This window comes from Phalacrocorax carbo, chromosome 13 (genome assembly GCF_963921805.1).
Source record: "Phalacrocorax carbo chromosome 13, bPhaCar2.1, whole genome shotgun sequence".
Taxonomy (NCBI): domain Eukaryota; kingdom Metazoa; phylum Chordata; class Aves; order Suliformes; family Phalacrocoracidae; genus Phalacrocorax; species Phalacrocorax carbo.
The window spans coordinates 2,289,896-2,315,619 of NC_087525.1; the positions used below are offsets into that span (position 1 = coordinate 2,289,896).

Below are 25,724 nucleotides of genomic sequence, written 5' to 3' on the forward strand. Positions count from 1 at the left end.
AAATTCAACCGCTCTCTACAGTTGTTTTGAATGGGATGTAAAAAATCAGCATTACCTTGAAAATTCAACATGACCCTTGGGGTGGTTTTCCAGCTGAGAGGGCAGTGAAACACCGGCATAGACCATGAAAAGGTACAGATAAATCTTCCACGGGAATCCTTCAAAGGTAACGTAGTATAGGTCTGTGAAACCATGGGAGACATGGTAGGATGAAGGGAGTTTGACTTTTCACTGCCTTTCCCAGTGCAAGAACACAAAGAAACCTGCAGGAGGGAGGTGAAAGCCAAAAGGAGGCACTCTTCATGCAGGGATCACTTACAGAGTCATAGGAAAATGAGAAGAGTTTGCAAGTGTTCAAAAGGAAATGAAATCTATTGTATTTATTAAATACGTGGGACCTACCTCTGGGCTGAGAAGTTTTGGAGAGGTGTAGGAGAGTACCAAGGCATTTTCACAAATTTATTTCTCAAATGGTTCCTCTGTCCTTGAACTCCTCCCTGGGAACACAGTCTTGATGCAAGACACCGTTGAAGGTCAGGTGCTGGGTTAGGGGTGGCCTCAGAAGCACTTCTATTCTTATGAGATATATGAGAGATGCTGGAGTATCTGGTAGGGGTGATCTACATACACCCAATCCTGCTTTAATGCAACTGTTCTGATTTCTGTTATCTCTTGAGATTTCTTACAGTCCTTCATTTATAGAAATGTAGTGTTCTGTAGTGGCTGAACCGGGCAATAATACTTCTAAAATCCTAGGTCTTCTGATGTGTTAGTTTGGTTATGATCAGTTTAAAACTATTGTGCTCTACCTTTTGAAGAGGTGGTGAACTTCAGGACTGTCACCTGAGTGGCTTTCTTGCACATATACAAGCAAGGTAGCCTGGTGGATAGAATACTCACTATTCCTTATTGTTCAGTGGGACAAGGAGAAGAAGAATCGACATAATTAGATAATTTAGAAGACATTAATTCAGAGAAACATAAAGCAACAAGTAAGCGCTTTTTTCTGAATGCTTCTGTGAGGGATAATTTTGTTTTGCACTGTAAGCATTTAAAAAAAACCCAAATAACTAATAATTGCAGAGTCAGTCCTTACTGATCATTTTACAGACTGCCTTGCCTACTGTGTCTTTTTCTCAGTACATAATGTCCTTGAAGTAGTAAGGAAGACCAAGTTCAATTTAAATTGACAAAGCTGTACTTAATCTATACCAGAGATTCTGGTAATCAGAATGGTAGGGGTTGGAAGGGACCTCTGGATATCATCTCATCCAACCCCCCCTGCTTGAGCAGGTAGACCTAGAGACACCTAATGCTCTGCAAAAGTAGCAGAGTAACACTATTTATAAGAATCCTTTTTATAGTGCAAGAAAAGTAATGCACTATTTATAGTTCAAGGAAGGTTGTCCTGTGTCCTGGCCAGCTCTGACTTTCTAGTCATAGCTCTTCTTTTACATTATTATTTTATAGGTATGCAGATAACTGTAGAAAATTTACTAAGAATTCTGTAAATTTGGAAAATTGTGCAGATGCTGTTCTGTTAATGAGGAAATATAGCATTTCTTTATATCCAGATACACAGAGTATTCACAGAATCCCAGGCTGGAAGGGACCTCAGGGATCATCTAGTCCAACCTTTCTGGGAAGAGCCCAGCCTAGACAAGGTGCCCCAGCACCCTGTCCAGACGACTCTTGAAGGTGTCCAACGTGGCCGAGTCAGCCACTTCCCTGGGGAGATTATTCCAGTGGTGACTGTCCTCAGTGTGAAACATTTCCCTCTGGTGTCCAGTCGGAATCTCCCCAAGGGCAACTTGTGTCCATCTCCCCTGGTCCTCTCCATGGGACTCCATGTAAAAAGGGAGTCTCCATCTTCCTTGTAGCAGCCCCTTAAGTACTGGTACATGGGGATGAGATCCCCTCTGAGCCTCCTTTTCTCAAGGCTGAACAAACCCAGCTCTCCCAGCCTACCCTCGTACGGCAGCTTCCCAGTCCTCTGATCAACTTGGTGGCCCTTCTCTGGACCCCTTCCAGCCTGGCCACATCCTTTTTGTACAGCGGGGACCAGAACTGCACACAGCGCTCCACGTGTGGCCTGACAAGTGCTGAGTAGAGCGGGATGATGACTTCTTTCTCTCTGCTGGTGATGCCCTTTTTGATGCAACCCAGCATCCCGTTGGCCTTCTTGGCCGCAGCAGCCACTGTTCGCTCATGTTGAGCTTCCCCCCACCAGGACCCCCAGGTCCCTTTCCACAGAGCTGCTCTGCAGCCAGGTGGATCCCAGTCTGTGCTGCACTCCTGGAAGATATTGCAGTATTTGGTTTGTTACAGTGGTCATGGTAAATATTCATGTTGAGTTATATGCAGGGTGTCAATGCAAACTGGAAGTCAGCTTTGCCTGCAATCGGAAGCTGTTCTGCGCAGAAGGACGAGTGACACATGTCAATAAGGTTGCCTAATATCTTCTATTACAAGATGAGTTCTTTGCTTAATCAACTGGAACTACTGAAGCAGCAATTTTCATGTCTCTGTGCGTGTCTCAATCTGAAACATTTCAGCAAAATTGATGTTGCAATTTCAAAGAAAAAGTTATGGAAAAATATTGTTTCTTTAACAGTCAATCCATTTCTCTAAGAAACCCATTGGCATTACCTTGTCATCAGAGTAACTCTTTGAGCTTCCTTTTAAAAGCCTTCCCAAGACATCAAAAACTGTTCCACAGAACACTTGAGAGTCACATTGCTAATACAGCTGCCATACTCCCATCTAATTAACACTTGAACTGTAAGAATCACACCTTGGTATCACAGCAAGTTATTCCTAAGAAAGATGGGAGACTGGTCTCTGGATTTGGCAATATTACAAGCAATTGTAGGGCTGTTTTAGTTGCTGGAGGTTTTTGAGGATAACAATACAGGAAACTTTCTTTACAGGGATGAGCCAGGCCACCAAGCAAGCTCTGGAAGAGTTGGGTTTGAGATGTGGCATTGCTTAAGCATGAAAAGATGAAATTATTTGCTTAAAATAATTTCTGAACTTCAAAAAGTATCTATTAAAATATATATACAGGGACAAAGCAGTGGGAGTTGAAAATACCATGAGGAAAGCCAAATGTGATGGGTCCTTAAGTGCCAAACTCACAACGTCAGTGCTGCCTTGCTTTTTAGTTTCCTTGTGAAACAAGGCGGCCATTACAGTCACAAAAACACCCCAAAGAGGCCCAAAACATGGTACAGCTATTTCTTGCAAATCTATATAGACGCGCTTTGCAACAGTGGATTTTCAGCATCCCTTTCTGATGTAGAAATGAGCAGGGTTGTGATGTAACAAAGAAAATGACCTGCAGTGCAGCAAGTGTTTGATGTGTCCCAGGGACCTGAAGCCATTTTGTACTCACTTGTCCTTGTCCTGAAAATATTTGTTATGAAGGACAGCATTGACATTCTTTCTGTCTTATAACTCTTTTTAAGTCCCTTTCTTTACCAGAATAATGAATTTCAGTGGGTTTTGGTCCTTAACGCTCTCTGGCTTCATCAGCAATCTCTACCATGCAGGAGGTGAGATGAAGCCAATCATCCAGCTCCAACCAAGCTGTAGAAGACATTTCAGCTGACTTTGCTAAGGCTTAACGTCAGATTATTCTGCATTTCACTCATACATGAATGAATAAATATTGCTTGTGAACAACCTGAGAGTTGAACATCCTTTTCTCTAAATTGGAGAGATATGGAGTTGATGGATGGACTGTTTGGTGGGTAAGGAATTGGCTGGATGGTCACATCCAGAGGGTAGTGGTCAGTGGCTCAATGTCTGGATAGAGATCAGTGGCAAGTGGTGTCCCTCAGGGGTCTGTATTGCAACCAGTACTGTTTAATATCTTCTTCAATGACATAGTGGGATCGAGGGCACCCTCAGCAAGTTTGCAGACGACACCAATCTGAGTGGTCCAGTTGACAGGCCTGAGGGACAGGATGCCATCCAGAGAGACCTGGACAACCTCGAGAAGTTGGCCTAGGGGAACCTCATGAGGTTCAACAAGGCCCAGTACAAGGTCCTGCACCTGGGTCGCAGCAACCCCCAGTATCAATACAGGCTGAGAACTGAAGGGATTGAGAGCAGCCTTGAGGGTACCGGTGGGTGAAAAGCTGCACAAGTCAGCAGTGTGCATTTGCAGCCCAGAAAGCCAACCATTTCCTCGGCTGCATCAATAGCAGCGTGTCCAGCAAGCTAAGGGAGGGGGTTCTGCCCCTCTGCTCTGCTCTGGTGAGACCCCCCTGCAGTGCTGCATCCAGCTCTGGAGCCCTCAGCATGGGAAGGAGGTGGGCCTGTTGGAGCGGGTCCAGAGGAGGCCACAAAAACGATCCGAGTGCTGGAGCACTTCTCCTATGAGGCCAGGCTGAGAGAGTTTGGGTGTTCAGCCTGAAGAAGAGAAGACTCTAGGGACACCTTATTGCAGCCTTTCAATACTTAAAGAGGGCTTATAAGAAAGACAAGGACAGACTTTAGCAGGGTCTGTTGCAGTAGGAGAAGGGGTGATGGTGTTAAACTGAAAGGGTAGATTTAGACGGGATATAAAAGAAGAAATTTTTTGTGATGAAGTTGGTGAAACACTGGCACAGGTTGCCTAGAGAGGTGGTAGGTGTCCTATTCCTGGAAACATTCAGGGTCAGGTTGGATGGGGCTGTGAGCAACCTGATCTGATTGAAATGTCCCTGCTCACTGCAGGTGGGTTGGACCAGACGACCCTTGTTGGCCCCTGCCACCCCAAACTATTCTGTGATTCTGTGACTCTCTGAACCTTTAGGAAGATGTTCTTCAACAATAATCTGAACCCAACAGTGATAAAGATAAAGGCTCAGCACTGAACTTCTAATTTGGTTGTTCTTTTAAACTAGGTGAACTATTTCACATAGACTCGGCATCGTGTTTTCTGATACTAGCATGCATGGCACAGAAGGAACATGAGTGTGAGTGCTTATTGTGCTAAATGAGTGTTTTAGCTCAGTCTGTTGATACCATTTTGGCCTAGACACAAGAAGCCAGTAAGTGGTGTGAGTCAGTAAACTTGGGGCAGAAAACAGGGTTTGAGTGATCTGTTCTTTTAAGGTAATTTATTTAAGGTAAGCTCTTTTAAGGTAATAAGAAGGAAGAAAATGTGACAGCATGTAAGTTAATAGCAACAGGGGGAGTATATTTATTCATGGAATGAAAGTTACAGATGATGACTGCATGTGATCCTTGAGCTGGAAGCTGTGTACGGGCAATATATCACATGCTATATAGTTTATAAAGGAGAAAACATGACAGTTTGGTTGCAACTAGAAATCATTCTGGAGTTTGAATTGATTTTGACGACATGGAGAATTGGATGCCCATAGATTGAAGCATTGCAGCCACCGCCTGAAGCATTGCAGATACCAGCTGAGACATTAGTGGAAGGCAGGTATCTCAATAAGGACTGTGACTCTTCAAAGGTAATGATCATGAAGGAGGGGGAAGCATGAGCTAGCAGAGGGGAAAAAGGCATAAAGTAATAGGTTTGCTGTGCTGGGGGATGAACATGAGCAGCAGGCCGTTACTGAGGATGAGAAGGCAAGGAGGAACGCTTAGCTCCAGCCAAGAACTAGAACCTGTGAAGAAATCCAGGCTGTGACCGTGCAAAGAAGGGAGGTTTTGCAGCTTTTATGGGAAATTCTGCAAGGAATCTGTTGCAAAACTGGGGATTGTGGAAGGAGACAGAGAGGGAAAACTGGGCCTCCCCCAGCAGAGGGAATCGTGGGTTTATCCCAAGGCATGTTGTGTGTCAGGAGTGAAGGCACAAAATTTGTGCAGAGATAACAGAAATATGATGGAGGAGCAACCACACATGAAACACAGCTGGACAAAAATATGATTAAGGTAATAGGCATTCATTTCGTAGGGATTCAATAGACTGGAACCTGATAAGGAGGAGGTGTCCAGCATGGATATCTGTTTTGGGTTAAAATCACTTGGAACAAGATAGTAAATGAGTAGTAGTGAAGGGGGACTCCTGGGCATATTTGGATATGGATGTGTTTAGGTGTGAATAGCATAAATATGAAAAATTTTTGTGGAAAGTAAGATTTCTGGACCTGTGTTGTTATAAATGACTAAATTTCCAGAGAAGAGGGAAAAAGAATTTCTACCAAGAGTGGAAAATCCCAGATATTCCTGAGTAGGATAGTGTAGCAAGTGGTCATCAGACATCAGAATTGGTTGGAGCAGGTTTTGGTACGTAATGAACACAAAGTCACAGCCTGCTTTTTGGTAAGCAGTAGTGAGTGGACTGTGGAATAAAACCTTGGATCAAATGGTAATTTGTTGAGTTAGCTTAAATTAAATAGTTTAAAGAGTAAGTCTGTAACTCTGATACTTAATATTAAAAATAGAAAATTGAGAAATTAAAGGAGCTCTTTGGGAAATCAGCTGGGTAGGGGCAGCAATGATTCCCTCATCTAATGGGCTTCAGTTCTTAGAAATCTGCATCATGGACAGGCAACACATTTAGGAGATGATTTATAGGGATTTAGAGGAATTTGTGTTTGATAACAGCTGAAGAGAATTGACTAGTTGGTTTGAGATCGCTACCAGTATTTAGAAAACCTATAGAAAATGAAGCGAGTGTCAGAGATGGGATTTCCAGGTGAGGTAGCTGCTGTGGTGCAGTTGTTCAAGCTCTACAGTGACCACATTGGAAGTACCATTGATTTTGGTCACCCAAGGAAGAGGACTATGACAGGAAACAAATTTGCTATAACGATAAAAGTTGTCATCTTGTCAGAAAAAAATAGTGCAGTCCTACCTGTTCAGGTGTATATTTAAGAAACAAGCTTAGTAATCAGTAGGAAAAATTTCCAGGGAATTTCACTTTATATTCAAAGTTTCAACATGTCCATGCACATTGTCATTGAAGACAATAGGGAAAGCCAAATGAGATGGTGACAAGGCTGATCAAATGAGGATGACAGCTTTGCTAAGGGATCTCAGAACCAGGCAGGCTGGCATCTTCTCCATGCTCAAGCTTAATGGTAAGACCGGGTTGATTCAGCCAGGCTGTCTGGAAGGAAGGAGATGTGCTTCCTGCCAACCCTGAAGCATAGCGCCAGCTGGGGAGTTTAGGGAACTGGTTTGAAAAGTTCAGCAGAATCCACATATTGTTCATGGGAATTGAAAAACTATACATCTGACCGTTTCAGGGAATTTGTAGAAGCCTTTGGGTACTTGGGGAGCCAGAGAGCTCATTGGGAAAATACGGTTTTCTTCTGATCAAATGTATGATCTAGGTAAACATATTAATATTTTATAGCAGCTGTTATTTGTCAGATGTCTTTTATTCATTTTTAATTCCAGGAGCAATTTTTCTTTACAATTCATAGGCTTTCTGTGTTTATGACTTCCTAAGACCCTATGTGAAATAAAAGAGAGGCTGTTGCTAGTTAAGTGTTTCCTATAGTAATACTTCAGTAATTCATCCTCTGTGAAGAAACTAATTGTGGGCGATGCTTGACGTTGGTGCCTCCAAAGCGTTTCAAGTTTGGCCCTGTCATAGTCGTCTTAGTGAATTTTCAAGCTCCCTGGAGGGGTTATTAGATTTGTTGCAGAAATACAGTTGGACTGATTGGGGAAAAGTTAACAATTATGATATGCTGAATTTGATGGATTGGTCCTCTAGGAAATTTTCTGTAAAACTTCTTCTGATAAAATTGTGTAGGCAGAAGCAAGACAACCTTGAGCATCTGTTTTGTAAATCAATTTGAATAAACACCTACAGACATGCTTTACCTGCAGCTACTTTGTATGGAGATAAAACAGGAGGAAAAGGTTCAAAACCCATTCCTAACATTTTGATCATCTTGCTTTGCTTTTACCTGAGAGAGAAGTTGGTGCAACTTTTTAAACTTTCTTTTTTTTAATATGTACTTCTTGAACATGAAAAAGTTTTTGAAAATGTTTATAGATGCTCCTGAACTGTGAGAATATTTACACTGAAGTTGATTTTGGTTCATTTTTTATTTATATGTGATTTTTTTCCCTCCATATAATTTATTTATGTTGATAACAATATTTTCCTGCAGCACTGAGATTTACCAGGTGTAAATGTTATGGGTGCTGGGCATACGGAACTGCATAATGAACGTGTTAGAGAGAGGAGCTGAAGGATAAGAGCCACTAAAACTCGAGGCACAGAGACTGGTAGTGCTACAGAAGTACGTGGTATTTGCAGATATTGAGTGCTAAATGCTGTTTTTTTGCTTATTGTCTTCTTCACATATCAAGACAATACATGTATTTTAAACGTTTCAGGTATTTTCAGATTTTTCACTTTGGATTTGGGGGTTTTGTCCTTATTTGAAAGCCTGATTTTGGTTTGTGGTGGGGATAGCTATGAGGCATCAAGAAAGGTCTCTGTATCAGCTCTCTTGGGTTGATAATAAAAGTATTATCCTAGCATGACTGAGCCTATACAAGCTGAGCTGAACTTTTTCAGTGGAGATTTTAGGTTTTGCTGCTTTACTGTTTTTCCCAGTTGGGATGAAGTTTATCCATGGAGAAAATTGGTTATGAGGAGAGAATAGAAAAAATTGAAAGAAGGCTATGAGGAAAAAAAAACCCAAGAAGTTTTCTGATTAAATTCTTGGGGACGTTATGACCAAGATGATGCTCCAACAGTGTCGAGATAGGCTGTAAGAAAGTGACTCCTGTGAATTTCAAAATCTTGCCCAGTCCTAAGTCTTGCTTAAGATATTTTACTAAAAACTTAAGGATATTAGGCAAACTGTTGTTACTCCTTTCAATGACTTTTCTTTATAATGTTTCACTGTAAAAGGATTTATTTGCATTGATAAAAAATTATTGACTGTTTAACCCTGCCACATTTCTTAACCACATGAAAACAAATCAAGCCTAGCTATTTTAAACTGCATTTTAAGCCTTAGGTCATGTCTTCTAGCGTTCCAGGAGGATTATGGTATTACTGTGTCTCACTTAATTGCTTAAATACCTGTTTGTGGTGCAAGTGACCATTAACAGATACATCTTGCTTTGCTTTCACTGTCATCTTTCAAGGGTTTGGCTTTATCCTATGGCACATATTCAGCACAAGAAAGATAAACCTTGATTTGTTGAATGAGCTGAATTTTTTATAATTTCACTGCTGAGTAAGGAATTACGGTCAAAAAATGCCCTGGTGATTAACACATCTCAACATTGAAAATGACAGCCCGGCTTGTTAAAAAACCCTATCACAAATTCCATGCAGGAGCAGGCGGCTCTTTGCCTTCTCTTCCACATGAATGAGTTCCCGTTGCTTTCCCTGTGCTGTGAAAATGATTTCCTAGATTGTATCGTTTAAAATATTATGAATTAAACAAAGTGGAAAACTCGGGGAATTTGTGCGGGCGGAGGATATTTCCAGGGTGGTGATGACTGTAATTATGCAAAAGGCCGTGCTGGAAAAGCCCGTTACAGCGAGTGGCTCTAGATCCAAACCAGTATAAATAGCTCTCCCAACTGTGACCTCTTGCCTCATATTTATTACAATAATGGTTAAGACACATTTTTTTCCAGCTGCTGTTCATAAAGCAAGATAATCAAACCTCTCTTCCTTCTTCTGGAAGTTGTGTCCCCACTTGCCGCATGCACGCAGGGTACCTTGCTTAGGGTCAGGCATCTCCTGATGCAGCAGGATACTTAAGTGCCTACTTAAGACCATACAGCATGTTTAAGCTGCTTGGGCAAGGCATGGTCCATACAGTTTCATTGCGCCTGAGGCCAAACGGAATGCAAAGTCACCCTCCTTAACCCCCTACGCTGCAGGGTATTGCATTTCCCACAGCTGCCCTCCGCTCAACCCAAATACATCAGGTCAATGAATTCTGCTCATTGCTGTATTTTCACAAACAGCTGGGCTTTGGAGCTTTTCGGTCAGTAGGTTTTTCATCTGTAGCTCTTTATCCTTCTGTAATGTCTTCTGATCTGAAACCAAGTGATTTAGGTGGGAAAATGCAAATGATCTGCAAACTGTTACCTTTATTAACCTGCCCTGTATTTTCCTCTCCTGCTGAATGGCCTTAATTCTCACTCATCCTAAAAGTCTTTGTTGAGAGAGAAGGCCATATTAAATATTCTGTTCTTGTTATTAAATTTGTAGATTTGGTCCTGAATGGTAATTTTATTTTAAGTTTTTTCAACATTTCAATTAATTTTTTCCAACTCCTTAATAACCATTTATGTTCTTCGGCTCTGTGTTTAGTGCCTCAGGAGTGTCATGAACAGGTAGAAGTTGGAGGAACTGCAGGACTTCGGTTTCTGAAGCTGTGACCTTAAGACAAAGATTAGTCAAGAGACTATTTTTCAGTAGTTCATCCTTTCAAATCACCCCAACTCTTCTCTCACTTTGCAAATGGCACTTTCTTTCTTGAAAAAAGAAAACCTGTGTGTTTTCTGAGAGTGATGGAAATGTATAGTAGGGAACTGTTCTTTTCACCTGGAATATTTTCAGTTATAGATGTTAATTGATTTCAGTTATTAAAATTACTAAAAACATTCAATTTGTATTTCTTATTTACTGTCTTAAGCGTGTAATATCACTACCAAAGACATGCTTTGTTTTGTTTTTTGTTCTTTTCTCTGGAGCGGTGCTTGTTATTTGATCAAATGGTCCTTGGGTCCATTTGTTTGAGTCACTCACAATCTAAAGATTGTCCGTGCCCTTTGTATCACCCCTGGGACGGAGGGTGGTGGTAGGGGACTGCTGAAGCTGCTCACAGCTTGTACGTAAGACAGCTCAGCACTGAGAGCATCAGGCACTCCTAATGTTTCACCCCATCTTACTCAGTTGAACCCAATTAAAGCCAAATGTTCTTTTAAATGTCATTAAGCAATTTGGCTTATGACAATTTGTTTGCCTTTCTGCCCTCACTTCCTTTTTCTTCTCTGCTTTTCCCCCCACCCCTCAATTTTATTTCTCTCTCCTGTTTTGGGGTCACTGTTTCTCTTAAGATGGGAAAGCTAAGATACAGAAACAACGATTATCCTTCACTTTGAAAGCAGAGAGATTTCTAGGGTTTCTGTTTGGAGAACAGGGATATGGTGGTGGCACCTCGCCATCATGGGACTTACCAGCTACACTGACAGATTTACTCTAAAACTTATGTTGGAGGGAGGGAAAAAGTCAGCAGGAATTGCAGGGGGTTCAGTCCCTAAAAAAAGGTGGATAAATAAGTTTGGATCTTCTCGGCCTTGGTTACTGCGTTTCCATCCCTTCTCCTGAGGGGTGTCTGAGGCCATGTTTCCCAGCAGATGCCTGGCCCTGGGCCCGGTTTGGTCGGTTACAGCCGTCCCGGCATCGAGGGATAGCCCCTTGTTGCTGCCGAAGAGCCGCGTTGGCTTGCTTGGCTCCCAGATGGAGACTTTTCCTCTAAAAATTCCCCTTTGTTTTTACAGCTCCTTCAAACATCTGATTGGCGGCTTAGATGATGTTTCCAATAAAGCCTATGAAGATGCAGAAGCAAAAGCAAAGTAAGTGTCTGCTTGTTGTATTCAGCGTAAAATTTTAACCTTGTTTTTGTTGAGAGTACATCATTGTAATTCAAAAAAAACCACTGTTTTTTCTCAACACAGTAGTATAAATCAGCTTAAAAACTAATGAGTTAGGTGCTTACTCTGAATTTCCCTCTGCATGAGCCTCCTTCTGGCTCCCTGGCTCTCTCCATGAATATGGGAGGACCGGCGGGGGATGGATCTCCTCAGGTCAGTGCCCAGAGACGAGTGGTCCCCAGGTCTGTCTTAATCACAATATTTGAGTCCACAGAACTGTTGGATCTTCAAAATTTATTGCAAAATAATTCTCTTGAAATATTTTAAGGTGAGAAATTACAAATCCTGGAAAGCTCAGGTGATGAAGGAAATTGTTGTTGAATACAATTTGTTTCTTTAGAGAACTCTGTCAGATATTTTCACAAAGTCAAAACGTGTTTTGAGACAAAGAATAGGAAATTGAGTTTGTCATTTCGAATTAATACTAGAGCTACTTTGATGCGAAGCAATATATTCATCTGAAGTCCTACTACAAATATTCATTCCTTTCAGAAATGAACTCTAGGGTATTTTAAAATATTTCCAGAAAAACCCCACCCTTCATTCATTCTTGATCTACAATTTGTTTTTAATAGGAAAACTTTGTTATGTCTGTACTTTGATGCTATACCAACAATAAAGCTTTTGAAGAGGAGCGCCTTCTGATTAGTGGGGTACTGAATATGCCAATATAATGCAAAGGCAAAACTAGTTTAAAAGAAAACTGAAGTTGCTCTATACAAAATTATTTTACTTTTCTTCTGTGGGTTTTTTAAAATTATTCTTACCACATTAAAGAAGGGGTTAAGTGTTTTCTCAAAGTGAGATGCTCCGTGTGACTTAGCACTCTGCAGCCATCGAAATTTATGATTGCTCATAAGTTATACATAGTAATTTCTCATTAAACCAGAAGGGTTTAGAATAGTGTATAACAAAGGAATTTGGCACGTCTGTGGAGAGAAAATTTGAATCCCTAATTAGTTAGTTGATTAAAAGTAACTTTTTATTTCTTTGTTTCAGAAAGCAAGTATGTCTCCCAAGAAATTTAGTTTCTTAGACAAGACTCACTAATATTGCAAAGTGCCCACAAGTTAAGATAGTATTTTCTTTTTTATCATCTTTAAGTGATATTATAAATACATTTTTAATCATGTGTAATTTATTTCAAGGTACTAGAAGGCACCCCAGGGTTGCATTTTTGTTTAGAATAATATTTCCCTGCCCCAAATCAAACATGTAAGCTTTCTTCTTCAAATGCTTCAGTTCCCTAAGATTCTTGTTGACTCAATTAAAAGGGCAGGAGGCCGTCAGCCTCTTCTGCCGTCTCAGGAAATAGGTATTTGGGGCACAGACTGCAAAGTCACATGGACGTAGTGCTAAAGCAGCACATAACTAGCTATTAGATATAATAGATGAATATATATTATTATATATATTAGCTCTTCATACCAGCTGAAAACATGGCATTTTAATGCCAGTGGCAGCTAATGCAAAGCATTTTACAGTGTGTTGGAAAATTAACTTAAGCAGCTTCAGAGATATGGTCCCGAGTATCCCAGGCGTGTGCTATTATTATCTTAGACATTTTTTCTTTTTAGTGCTACTATTTGGATTATATTGATTTCCATCTGAACGAAAAGGAAGAAAACATTGGTAATGAAACTAGTGATTTTTTGTTTTAGTAATAACATGACGTATTATCACAGGATATTTTATAAGGTTACACGACAACCCATTAGCACCAAGCAGAATTTGCAAATAGGTCTTGCCATTCCCCCTTTCATAGTCTGTCTTTTCACCTCTGTGATCTTAAGCTGTATTGTTAATAGAGTATCATGTAGTAATTTATTATCATGGGCAATGTCTGTGTATGTAGATTGTATTGAAGACTTTTTTTTGGGATCATTTTGTGAGTTTTAGGGAAGGGCTTTCAGGATCCCTGGTGCACTTTATAATGTTTTTAGGGAGGCTGGGGTTTTGGACCTATTCTGGATAAACTCTTCATTTTGGGAACCAATGGGCCAATGGTAACCTTAACATTTTTGAGCTTTTATCTTCTTGAAGAGTCAGAAGCCTGCGCTTGAGTCCTGTCACTCGAGACTGAAGGTGCCAGTGACGTTAGTGCCCTTCGCATATTAACATCTTGACTTTGAAAAAGCAGAAGGGATCAGGGCTGTCTGCCTGGAGAAACATTAAAAAAAAGGAATGCTCTTTCAAAAGATATGGCATTTATTAGTCAAATACCATATTCAAGTTTGCTCAACTCCTTGAAAGCAAGTGCGTGCCTGCAAAAAGATGAATAGACGAGGGAAAAATGGCAAAGTTACTTGGAGAGTAAAGCGAGATGCGTTGGAAGCTGCTGCAGAAAGTTTTGTCGCTTGAGAATTATTGTTTCTATATCTCGCAAGATAAAACTCCTCTGGGAGAAAAGTCTACTTGGCAGAAATTTAAACCTGGATTACTTTTCAAGCAGCTGTTAATTAGCTCCAGCTAATTGTCCTTCAAGGGCTTATCTTTTCCAAGGGGAAGTTCGTGAAACGCAAGAACTTGGCACATAAAGCACATTTGGGTTTGGTGAGGCTTTACAGTAATCACACGAAAAAAGATTTTTCCCTCCTTTTGCATACTTGTAGCATCTCATTTTCAGTGCTTGTATGGCAGGTGGCAAAAGGCCTTTGGATGGATAGAAATTTTCTATATACCCGTGTCTCACCGTGGATCAGGTGGATCAGGATGGTCCATGCAAAGGTCAGACGTTCAGTAGACGTAACCACACAGAGTAAATACAAAACACATCATTGTGAGACGTTACAGTGTCAGAGCCTGCTTTTGGTTGGTGTGGTGGCCACACTGAGGGCCAAAGTACGAACAGCTCAATATTTTCTTACCAGCTGCTGTTGGTTAAGAAATATGAACGGAAATCATACATATAAAAATATCGTAAAAATGGCAAAAAATATATTTTCATATAAACCTACCATATAAAGGTGATTATTAAATTCCTGTTGATTTGTAGGTGCCTGTGCAGAAAAACCGCAGATTTAGACTACATCCAGTGCAGGGTTTGTGTTCCTGTGCAGGCCTTGGGCCATGGGCAGGAGTCCCTTGCAGAAATAGCTACCGAATCAGTGGCACTGGTGAGATTTATTTTTTTTTATCTTTATGCTGGAGCATGACCCTAGGGTTACAGAGCTGGTCGTCTCAGTGCAGGGCATGACGGAGAAGGTGTTAGGTCAGAAGATCTTTCCATGTATCCAACACTCCTCCAGGTCTGAAAGGGCTGAACAACTTTTTGTTCAGTTTATCTCTTAGTGACCCGGTGTTTTCCCAGCTAAGCCTTGAGGCGTGGTTAGGGTGCTACTAGGACCTGGGAAAATGTTCTAGCAAGCAAACTGCTGTAGACAACTGAGGTACCACTTCCTATCCTTGGGCATGATTTGAAGGAAAGAACAAGCTCTGCTCAGCTCTCAAAGGCAAAGAAAACATATACCACCATTCAAAAATAGTTCAGCTGAGCAGAGGGGCTTCCTGCACTACTAAATGAGGTGTCATGGGGTGCTATGGCTTTAGGTACCCACGTACTGGCCGTGGCAGTTGTAGGTGACTCTCTGTTCTGTATGGGCACCTTTGGATTGTGTCCTAAATGCCTGTCTCTTGGCTGCACAGGCAGCCGGGATGCCCAGCACAAGGCTGTCTCAGTGCTCCAGTGGGAAGGCGCCCAGGAGTCCCTGCCAAGCAGACCTTGAAGAAAGTTGGGTTCTTCAAGGGCATTGGCCTTCTCTCAAGATGGCATCTCTCTGTCTAGGAAACCAAGTGTGCACCAGGGTCACTGAAAGCAGTGGAATTCAGCAGAGTTGCTCATGTGCCCAAGCTGAGTTGTTTTGGATGCTGCTTTGTGAGTTCCCCCAAAGTCAGATGACTATAAAAATTGTGGCTTTCATCTAAATGGAAGAACCCTTTTTTTATCCTCATGATTATGGAGATTGTCTTTATAACATGAGCTTACTCCAGCACCAGAACTGATTTACTTGCTTACAACTAACACCTTACTACCCAACTAATACCTATTTCCCTGGTTTTTGCAAGCTTGGAATTGGCAGTTCTCCTTGATGTCTATTTTTATTGTTCAGTCTCTTAAGTCTTGATACACCAGAAGGCTGTGCTGGCATCCAGCGAGAGCTGGACAGGCTGGAGAGCTGGGCCCAGGGGAACCTCAGGGAATTCAACAGGAGCCAGTGCAAGGTCCTGCCCCTGGGGAGGAACAGCCCCCCGCACCGGCACAGGCTGGGGGGGACCTGCTGGAGAGCGGCTCTGCTGAGAGGCCCTGGGGGTGCTGGGGGGCAGCGAGGTGACCCTGAGCCAGCACCGGGCCCCTGGGGCCAAGAAGACCAACGGTGTCCTGGGGTGCATGAGAAGGAGTTTGGCCAGCAGGTCAAGGGAGGTTATCCTCCCCCTCTACTTTGTCCTAGTGAGACCACATCTGGGGGGCTGCGTCCAGTTCTGTCTGGGGTCCCCCGTTCAAGAAAGACAGGGGACTGCTGGAGAGAGTCCAGCGGAGAGCTACAAAGATGATCAGGGGACTGGAGCATCTCCTTTATGAGGAAAGGCTGAGAGACCTGGGTTTGTTCAGCCTGGAGGAGAGAAGACTGAGGGGGGATTTCATCAATACCTGTAAATATCTGAAGGATGGGTATCAAGAAGGTAGGACTGGACTCTCTTCAGTTGCCCATCAACAGGCCAAGGGGCCACGGGCACAAGCTGGAACATGGGAAGTTCCCCCTGAACATGAGGACAAACCCCTTCCCTGTGCGGGTGCCCGAGCAGGGGCACAGGCTGCCCAGAGAGGCTGTGGGGTCCCTTCCCTGGAGACATTCACCCCCCGCCTGGACGCGGCCCTGTGCCCCTGCTCTGGGGGTGCCTGCTCCAGCAGGGGTGGGACGGGGTGAGCTCCGGAGGGCCCTGCCAGCCCCCACCGGTCTGGGATTCTGTGAAGTTAGAAGTGATCAATGTATCATCAGTGAGGCTAAATAATCAATATTCCACTACTTGGATGTATTCAGATAAGTTAATAAATTAATCAGCTAATGAATATTATAGTTACATCCTTACCAGAGTAAAGGTGAAGGAGAGGCAAACATTTAATTAGCTACATGTTCTGAGAAGACAGGAGTTCCAGAAAAATGGGGCTCGTGTCCTGGTGTCATGCCCAGCCGTGTTGGTATTTATGTTGTGAAGGAGACACCTAAATAAGCAGGAGTCCCGTCTAAGTATAGATGGCTTCCCAATGGGGCCGCTACTGCAGCTCTCATAAATCCAAGAGAAACAGGTGGTTTCTACTGGAGTTGATGGTGCCAAGTGAGGTGTGGGTTCAGCGAACACTATTAGCTCCAGGCGCACAAATCCCTAGTGCTGGCGTCTTCCCCATCCAGAAAACTCCTGAAGTTAATCTCTGCACACTGCTTTGGCCACTAACGAGGTCATCAGGTGAGATCCTCTCGGGCTTGGTCCGACCTTACCGTGACACAGCTGTAGCGAGGGAGAGCCCCTCCCGTGTCACAGAGGCAAACACAGCAACAAGGTGGCCCTCATCACCATCACCACGCTGGGAGAGCTGGCAGCTGCCCGGGCTTCGCCTGGCAAAGCAGAGTGTATCCGCTCTGATAACCTGGGTCCCTGGGCTCCCTTCCTCCTGTCACATCCAGAATTATCTGCTGATGTTGATCTGTGGCAGCGGGGCTTGAAATTAATACCCTGTTGAAGCCCAGACACTGGTGCCGTCATGCTGTTGCTCCAGGCGCTCTGCAGATGTAGGCTATTTTGATTGCACTTTTTGGTTATTGTTTTTTTATGCCAGCTGCATTGCAGCCCTGGGGCGATGTGTCTTGGTACTTACAGCCAAAATTGTATCCTTTTCATAGGACTCAAGGAGGCAGGGACCTTGGTGGGGGTATATGGTGCCTTTTCCTTGCCTAGCAGCTCTGTCCCTAAATGCCCTTTGTCTTTACTTGAGCTGTGTTTTAATAAAGAGCTCTATCCAAACCTTTCATTTTACTGCCCAGAGTCATCCATTTTTTCACTTTACGCCTCCTCTCTCTCTAAATTTATTCATAACAAAGCATCCTAGCCGTTCATTGACTGAGTTTTAGTGCAGAGGGTGGTTATTAATATTTTTCAATTTTATATACTTGGTAGATACTTTTTCCCTTCCACCCTGGCTTTAAAGGTAAAATTGACTTCTTTCTAATGAGAAAGGTACAGATACAGCATTACAGTTTGATCAAGCAAGGTGGTCCCATCTTTTTTCCCTTCATTTGCTGCTTAGAAAATGGTACTATGTACTTCAGTACGTTTTAGAACTAGTTTTTCTGAAGATGCCACTTTAGGGAAAGTTTTCATCCCCCAGCTGTAAGCAAGTGCTTGTGTGCGTGGCTGGACTGAAGCCTGCTCATGATGTCTCCCGGCGGCTGGTAGCTGGCGTTCAGGTGCCATCTGCTGTTGAAGGCTTCACCTGAGCTGTGTCCAAGTATTGTGTTTTTCAGGGTGAAATCCCTGTATCCTGCAGTCCATCTCATTTCTCCCTTGTCAGCATGTTTACAAGGGAAGGTATTTTCAAGTGTCCTGTGTGCGTCCTCAGTGGTGTTCCTCGGAGGTCCACTGCTGGCTCTACATGTGTCTCCTTCAAACACAGCCTTTTTTTTTTTTTTTTGCTTCATGAGCTTGTCTTTGAGAGTTATCTTAAGAGTTGAAGTTGTTTCTGGGAGTTGAAAGCTTATTACACATGGACAGGTCTAGGTATTAGTAAGTAGAGCGGATCCAGAGGAATAGCTGTGTAGAGAAAAAAAAAAATGCTGGTGACAGAAGCCTGCTGTACAGACTATTTGCATTTCCATGGGGTTTTCGTTTGGGCTGCTTCAAGCCTTGTTCCATAGACTCAATGTTAAACAGTGCTTGGGGCACGTAAATCAGCTCCTGAAGTGTGTCTTCCAGTTTAGCATCACCTGAGCAGCCCAGTTCTCACGCTCTTGTCCCAGAGATGTCTCTTGTCAGAGATGGGAGAAGGACCTGTCAGAGGACCTGCTTCAGGAACACGCTTCTCATCTGGGCTAAGAGATATTTTAATGCACCTTGTATATAAAGACAGCTCTTTATTAATAACCTGATCTCAGTGTTTGTCTGAAGGTGTTTGGCAGTGACCTGGTTGTAGATGTTGGTGTAGCTGTAGCGTAGCCATCTGCTCTCTGGTGGTCTGTGGGTACCAGGGTACCAGTTCTGGCCAACCTCTCCATAAGCATATTAAGGATGGAGTTGGCCCTTCAGCTCCAAAAAATGGCCCATGGCACATGGTAGAACCCAGCTTATCTTGATGCAAACTCCTGTTCTGGTAGGATGGGAAAGCTTTGCAGGTGCTGTGTCTGCAAGCACACTGGTACGTGGTGCTTCTGACCTACAACCAGTCCATGGATTCTGGGTGAATAATAAACTACCCTGTGTATTAGGAAAGGATGCTTTTTACTTCTTTATCTCATTTTCTTTTAGAAATATGGATAAGTTAAGCCAATAAAGATTTTAACTCCTACCAAAAGGGAAATTTTCAGAGTTAAAAGTTGCAAAACAGGAGAGCTACCAGTTAAAGACAATGATTTAATTAAGGTCTGACTTTCTGTTGGGCCACAGCTTTGGAAAACTTTGGCTGAAATAATCCAGTGGTGAATGGAGTGCAATTAGATTAGTAATTTTTCTGCAAGAGAAAATATTTCTTTCTTACAGCATTAGAAAGGCCTGGGCAGCCTGAGGGCTGTAATGATTGGCTCCACCATCCTGTATCAATTGTTCTCTGAATTAGGGACCAAATGAGAACTAACTTTTGCCTTGGCTATCTGCAGTGCCAGACTGGGGAGAAAACCTCGTGGGACATGCAAAAAGGGGGGGAAAAGCTCATTAGTGCTGTAAAAAGCAGAGGTTGCAATAATTTTTTTAAGATGTGTAAATGATTAAAATTATTCTCCTACTTGGTGAGTGCTGTGGAGAAATCATAACTGATCATCGGTACCTGTTAGGTTTGTATGAATTTAAATATCTTGCTGTTTAGAAAAACTGAGGCTTTGGATGGCATTATTTTGGCCTCTGGTATGCAAGAGCTTTTTTTTCTTTCTGCTGGGGAATTCTGCATATACTAGTTTAGCATTAAATCCTGAAGCCACTGGTAGTTTGTATCCAAGTCTGGCTATCAGATTTTCCCAAATGCTCTAATAAGTAGGTGTTTACTTAGAAAATAAGATGCCAGAAATCATTTGAAAAGGTACGAGCCCACTTAGGTAACATGCAGGGTGATATCCCTAAATGAAGGTAGTGGAGACTGCTACCTTGTGACTCCCTCTTTTGAAGGTGAATTGCTGTTTGCTTGCAGACTCGCATTACTCATGCAGAGATCTGCGCTGGGTAGACTTTATGGCTGCTTTCCTCTTGAGAAAATGCACTGTATAATGCACTGTGTTACTCACAAGGGATATATTAAATTAGCTTTTAAAAACAGGTCATTTTTATTTAGGTAATAATCCGTATGCTTTCCTCTTGCTAACTTGACCTTTCAATATGATAATGGCCTCTGTCAGATGGAAGGACTAGTTAAAAAAAATCAGTGCCTTTGGAGCAGGCTGCTAGTACAATATTTTACTGCGTTTATTTTATAAAATTAGGGCCTGTACTGATGAAATCAAAACATAGCAGAAAGCTTTCTGACAATAATGACTCTCATTCCAGAGGAAACAGAAGAACGTTGCAGTGAATATATCAGTGTGCTCAGCACTTCAGGTTGGACAGTGTAGCACTCGATGGAAACAGAGGTCTGTGCGTTAGAGATATTAACCATTCCTTTGGCATTTGTCTAAATACTTTTTTCCAGAAACTGCTGAGAATACTTGTGCTAATCCTAGTATGGTCATTTAGGGCTTCGTGTAGCACAGTCTTGGTAGCTTTAAACAGAAACCTTGGCAAACTTCGGGATTCATGAGGGATGGAGAGGCAAAGGTAGCATTAAAACGTTTTTGCAGTTTCTGGCATCCAGCACGTTTTTGAGCTGTCCTGAAGATTTATCTAAACAGCTTTGTATTATACCACTGGAAGATGAGCTATTTCTGTCCCACTTTCATCAGAGGGACTTAAATACCAGAGAGCCACTTGAAAGGAGTCAAATATATTACAAATAAAACTTAGTGATCCTTCTACTATAGGGAGATGCTGATTTTTGGAACTGCTGGAAATAGCTGTGGGATTATTTGTGGCTTTTCCAGCACTAGCGCTGCCTGCTAGACCAGTTGTCCTTGGTTGTACCTCACCAACTCCTGTGAGATCCACCAGGAGTTGGGTAAGACCTCACTTTTATGTCCAAGTATTGGTAAGGGAAAGGAAAGAAACAAACATAGAGCCAGTGAGAGCTGAAGGGCAAGTATGTGGATGGTGCTGACACCCAGGGAAGGTTTGGGAGGAAGACGTCTGGGCTCGGGGAGGGCAGCACTAGGGAAGGAGGTGGAGGAGCACTGTCTTCTCACTGCCAAATTGTCTTGGCAAAGGTGTTGCTGGGTAAAGAAGTTTCTTCCCATTTATCCGAGAAACTTCCTGGGCTGGGATGCGATGAGAATAGCTCCAAAGTTTTGAAATGTTGGTGTCTGCAGTTGTTCAAACAGCAGGGAGAGGGGAAAGAGCAGTGGTCCGGATTTCAAAGATGAGTGAATATTAATTGTTTCTCCTGTAAGTGTGGTACCCAAAAATTGCATCGCAAATTCAGTTGACCCCTGAACAGCAATTGTGTCAAATTCAAAGATGAAATTCAATCAACAAACTGTGAAATGGAAGAAATTTAATCCTGCTGTAAGTGAAAAACTCAACGCAGCCTTGCCTCCAAAGTTACTGCTGACACGTCCATCCCACCAGCAGCTGATCTGCCAAAACAGACCTTTCTTCTTCTTTCCCTTCTCCTTTTAAAGAATACATAATCAGTTTTCCTGAAGGCTCAAATTAATTTCCATATATAGCTTACAGTCTAAATGTAGTCCACACTAAACTCAAGATTTCTTCCCGGATCTCATCCTTACTTAGTGAGCATGACCGATATTGGACCACTGCAATATTTGCAGTGTGGTGCCACCTGTCTTACCAACACTCAACTGCAAGGCTCTCTTATTTTGATTTCTGTTAATTTTGCTGAATGATAAGCACTAAACCAAAGGCAGGCCGAGAGGCACTGTAGAAGAGCAAATTATACTGCCGAGATGGGTCTCTGCCCCCACTGCTGCCAGCAGCTGGCTGCAAGACCCACAGGAGGCAACGCTCCCCTCCTTGGGTGCAATGGGAAGATGACAACCTGCCACTACAATAACTTACTCTGTAACACCAAGTAGAAGAGGTTTATTTTAAAAAAACTGATGCTTCCAGTATTTTTGATGGATGCTGAGAAACTGCTGTCATGTGATAATATTATTATATTTTCCATTTGCTTGTTTGCAGCACTTTGGGCATCCCAAACCCCACAGCCGGGCAGTGCGCTTATTTATCCTGACTATGCTGTGCTCCGCTTGCTGTGGTTTGCCCTCAGTTGCATCTGCTGTATTTTCTCAGTGCCTGACTGATTATTCTATTAATGATTTGAGAAGTGCTGAGCTCTAAATCTTTAAATCATCTGCCTAAAAAAAAAAAAAAAAAGGAAAACCTGTTCTCATTATTTAACTGATCCCACAGCTTTTACATAAGTATAGCAAGGTAAAACATCAAAAATGTCAATAACATGTAATTTTGAATATGTGAGAAAGCTCAGTGTCTGTAAACCTTTAAAGAGAAGATCAAAGTCTGATCTGCCCATTATTTTGGACAGTAATGTAAAACTACCTGGAGGTTTATAATAGGGCTATTGTAATTAAATTTCTGGTGCAAGTTAAAAGGACCTAATTCATGGCTGTATTTAAAATTCACTTTAGTAACGGGAATGAAGTGTTTCTGTCTTTATCTGCTCAGCGTACCATCACGCGCAAATGGTTTTGCAGTCTGTCTTTTATATTTCTTAGGTTTTATTACTTCATTTTCAGGTGCAGTTGTCAGGCTGCTCTACAGAAGACATCAAATAACATAGTTTGTTGATAGCAAAACAAGGGATTAGTCTGATGCAATGCGTGGAATTGTGGAATGGCAATTGCAATTCGCTCGGCTGTTGATAGTCTAGTGCAAATAACTGTGCTGTACCTCCAAACCCACCAGGGCTGCAGGTACATGTTCAGGTCCTTGTACCAATCTTAGTCTCTAATTAAATCACAAGCTTTTCCAGACTTTGCTGTGTTTCCTAACCCTTTACGCTTTAAGAAGATGCTTTCTAATAAAGGTGCATTTCTTGCACACTGCGATTTTAATGGAGAGCTGTTCCTGATTTCATTTGGAGGCTGTTTCTGTGCAGAAGTGATATCATTCATCTTGGATGGCAAAATGTAATTCTTATTGCTTAAAATTCTTTTAGGAGCCAGGAATCAGAAATGGGTTGGCAGCAGGACAGTAAATGGCTGTGACACTTTTAACACGCAGGGAAATTGCCAGGGAATCCCCACAGATGCTGGTTTTTCCCCCCCCCCAAAAAAAAAAAAAAGCTAACTACTTGACTCCTATCTCCTTAAATCCCCCTGGCTTCCGAGCTTGCCTTTTGATTTCATACACTTAGGGAAATTAATGCCTTAGGTTTATCTTTGAAAGATGTTTTACGATCCCAGTAACAACCCCACTGCTTCCAAATAAGCTATTTTAATAACTATGAGGTAGTTGAATTGTTATATTTTGCATCCAGGTCTGATTCAGACTTGAAAACGTTTGTTAAGCATTGAGCGTGTGCTTAGCGAAGGCGTGACCTCCTGCATGCAAAAAATAGCATATCCACAAGAAGATGCAGCTCCAAGTTTCATGTCTCGGGAAAGCAAGGCCATCTGAAGCAGCAGATCACTGCTGCTCAAATGTGCCCTTGCTAAGTATCAAAGGTGACATTTAAAAAACAAAGGATTTACTTTCATCTTTTATTGTGGCAGCCTTTGCAAAGGGTGAAGTCCTGCAAGACCAAGTGCTGGGAACAGCCTTCCCCTGGTCGCGGAGCACACTCAGCACCTCGCAAAGCCCCCCCTGCTTTTCTCCACAAAGTCCCAGATGCTTTTCTTCCAATTAACTAAAATAAAACTCTGGTAACCTAAACTTTAAGTTAACTTGTTAAATGCACAAGCAAAATTCAGAGTATCTTCTCTTGTTTCGATATGTTTCAACCTCTCTAATTTTTCAAAGCAGATGGATTTTTTTCATCACCTTGTTATCTAGGGCAGCTACCATCTCTTGCTCCTGGAAATGGAAAAAACATTCAGGCTTCTCAGGAGAGAAGCAGAAGGCGGGAAGGCTGGAAACAAGCAGTCCTGTACCTTCCCTTTCCTAATGTGGTACATAAGGGTTGGTGATGGTTGCAGATGAGGGCGTATTCAGAGGTGGGAGTCTCTCGAGTGACGAGCTCTTTTATACCAGGTCTCTCTGAATAGCTTCAGGCATTTTGCAATATTGCTTTGAACACAGATGGAGGAAAGAAATGAAAATGTTTGTTTGACCTGCAGCACCTCCTATGCCACTTCATAGAGGAGCCAAACATAAAAAAGCCAAGCTCTAGGTGTGCCAGGGGCCGTCTCTCTCAAGGAGTCAACAGGAGCCACTGATAACAAATTCCCCTTTAGAGTCGGTGAATGTTGGATGTCACAGTTTGTCTCGGCAAAAGGATCATGCTCACCTGAGCTATTTTAAAGTTTTCCTAATTTTTCCACAAGTTTTAGTGGACAGAAGTGCTTAGGAGATGAGCATTTCTAGTAGAGGGCATCGCTCCTACTGCTGGAGCTCAGGAGGGGCTTATCTGTGTCACCCCTTTGGAGACAGCACAATGAGGGTGCTCAGAGATACGCACTAATGGGATATTTGTATATAGGTGCTTGAAAGTGTCTTTAGAAAAAATTACTACATTTACATATACTGAATCACCTTTTATTATGGACTTCTAAAAACTATTCAGAGCTTGAAATAATGTATAGTCACATTAGTATCTCCCATCTTCAGTTATCTTGTGATGTGCAGAATCCTACTATCATACTGGCAGTTCACCAGGGTAATCAAATTGATAATTTTCCTGAAGTCCTGCTCTTTAATAAACCCTTTTTGCTAGATTTTTGAAGCTAGTTCTGTTAAAAATTAATCTAAGAACACATTCAAAGTGCATCAACTTCTTCAAAAGCACGAAGAAAGCATCTGGACTGGTCTTTGCTCAGAAACCCGTATTTAAAATGGAAGCAGGCTTTCAGAGACTTCAACCTATATGCCAATACTAATTTGAAATTTAAAGTCTACCATACAAGGTCCTAAACCCCCATGAAATTAGTGCTTGCTGCCCCATTCCCACAATGCAATGCTCCAGTGTCAATAATGAGAATTGATAGCGATTTAGGGTGGTTGGGGGATTCAGGATCAGACCCGGAGATGAGGAGAAGGTCTTTGATTTGGTCTGAAAATGACTAATCTAGAAAACAATTTCAGAAAGCGATATCAACCTGTTAATAGTCAGCACTCATTGACTCCAGACTTTAAAATTTATATGCCTTGTATTTATTTGATAAGGTGTAGCATTAGTGGCTGTTAGTCATATTTATTCATCTAACAAAACATAACACTGCCATCTTAGACCTGTTCATTAGTATTTTATGCTTTTGCTCTTTAGTCTCAGTTTCTATGGGAACCTGGGCTGTTACGGCAATAGAGAATAAAGAGATAAAGAGAGGTCTTCGCAGACATAACTCTGTTGCTCTGCTGAATTGCCAGTGTGGTATACCAGGCACAAACACGCTTGGAGACGAATAAACTGGGGAGGGCAAAACCAAGGCAAGTTAAAGGTGAGGAAGTTGGTAGCAGTTGAGTTTCCTCCTTTCAGAAACTTCTGATTGGGTGCTTCTATCCTTTTTGCTTTCAAAATTCCATGTATGATGCTCGAAAGTTTAGTTTATATTTTCTGAGGAGGAGATAAAAAATTTGCGTTCTTGCCTTCATGGCTGTTTTAGCACAAAGTAGTCCACTGCAAATAAAAA

At 42.2% G+C, this 25,724-nt stretch overlaps 1 protein-coding gene across 2 annotated transcripts in view; it reads left to right on the forward strand.

Moving 5' to 3' along the window:
* PRKG1 (protein kinase cGMP-dependent 1) overlaps positions 1-25,724 on the forward strand; it is a 532,210-nt gene that overhangs the window by 451,422 nt on the left and 55,064 nt on the right. For both annotated transcript variants that reach the window (XM_064464568.1, XM_064464567.1), the window contains exon 9: positions 11,464-11,538. In XM_064464568.1, the coding sequence (XP_064320638.1) occupies positions 11,464-11,538 (75 nt within the window). The remainder of the gene's footprint in view (positions 1-11,463; positions 11,539-25,724) is intronic.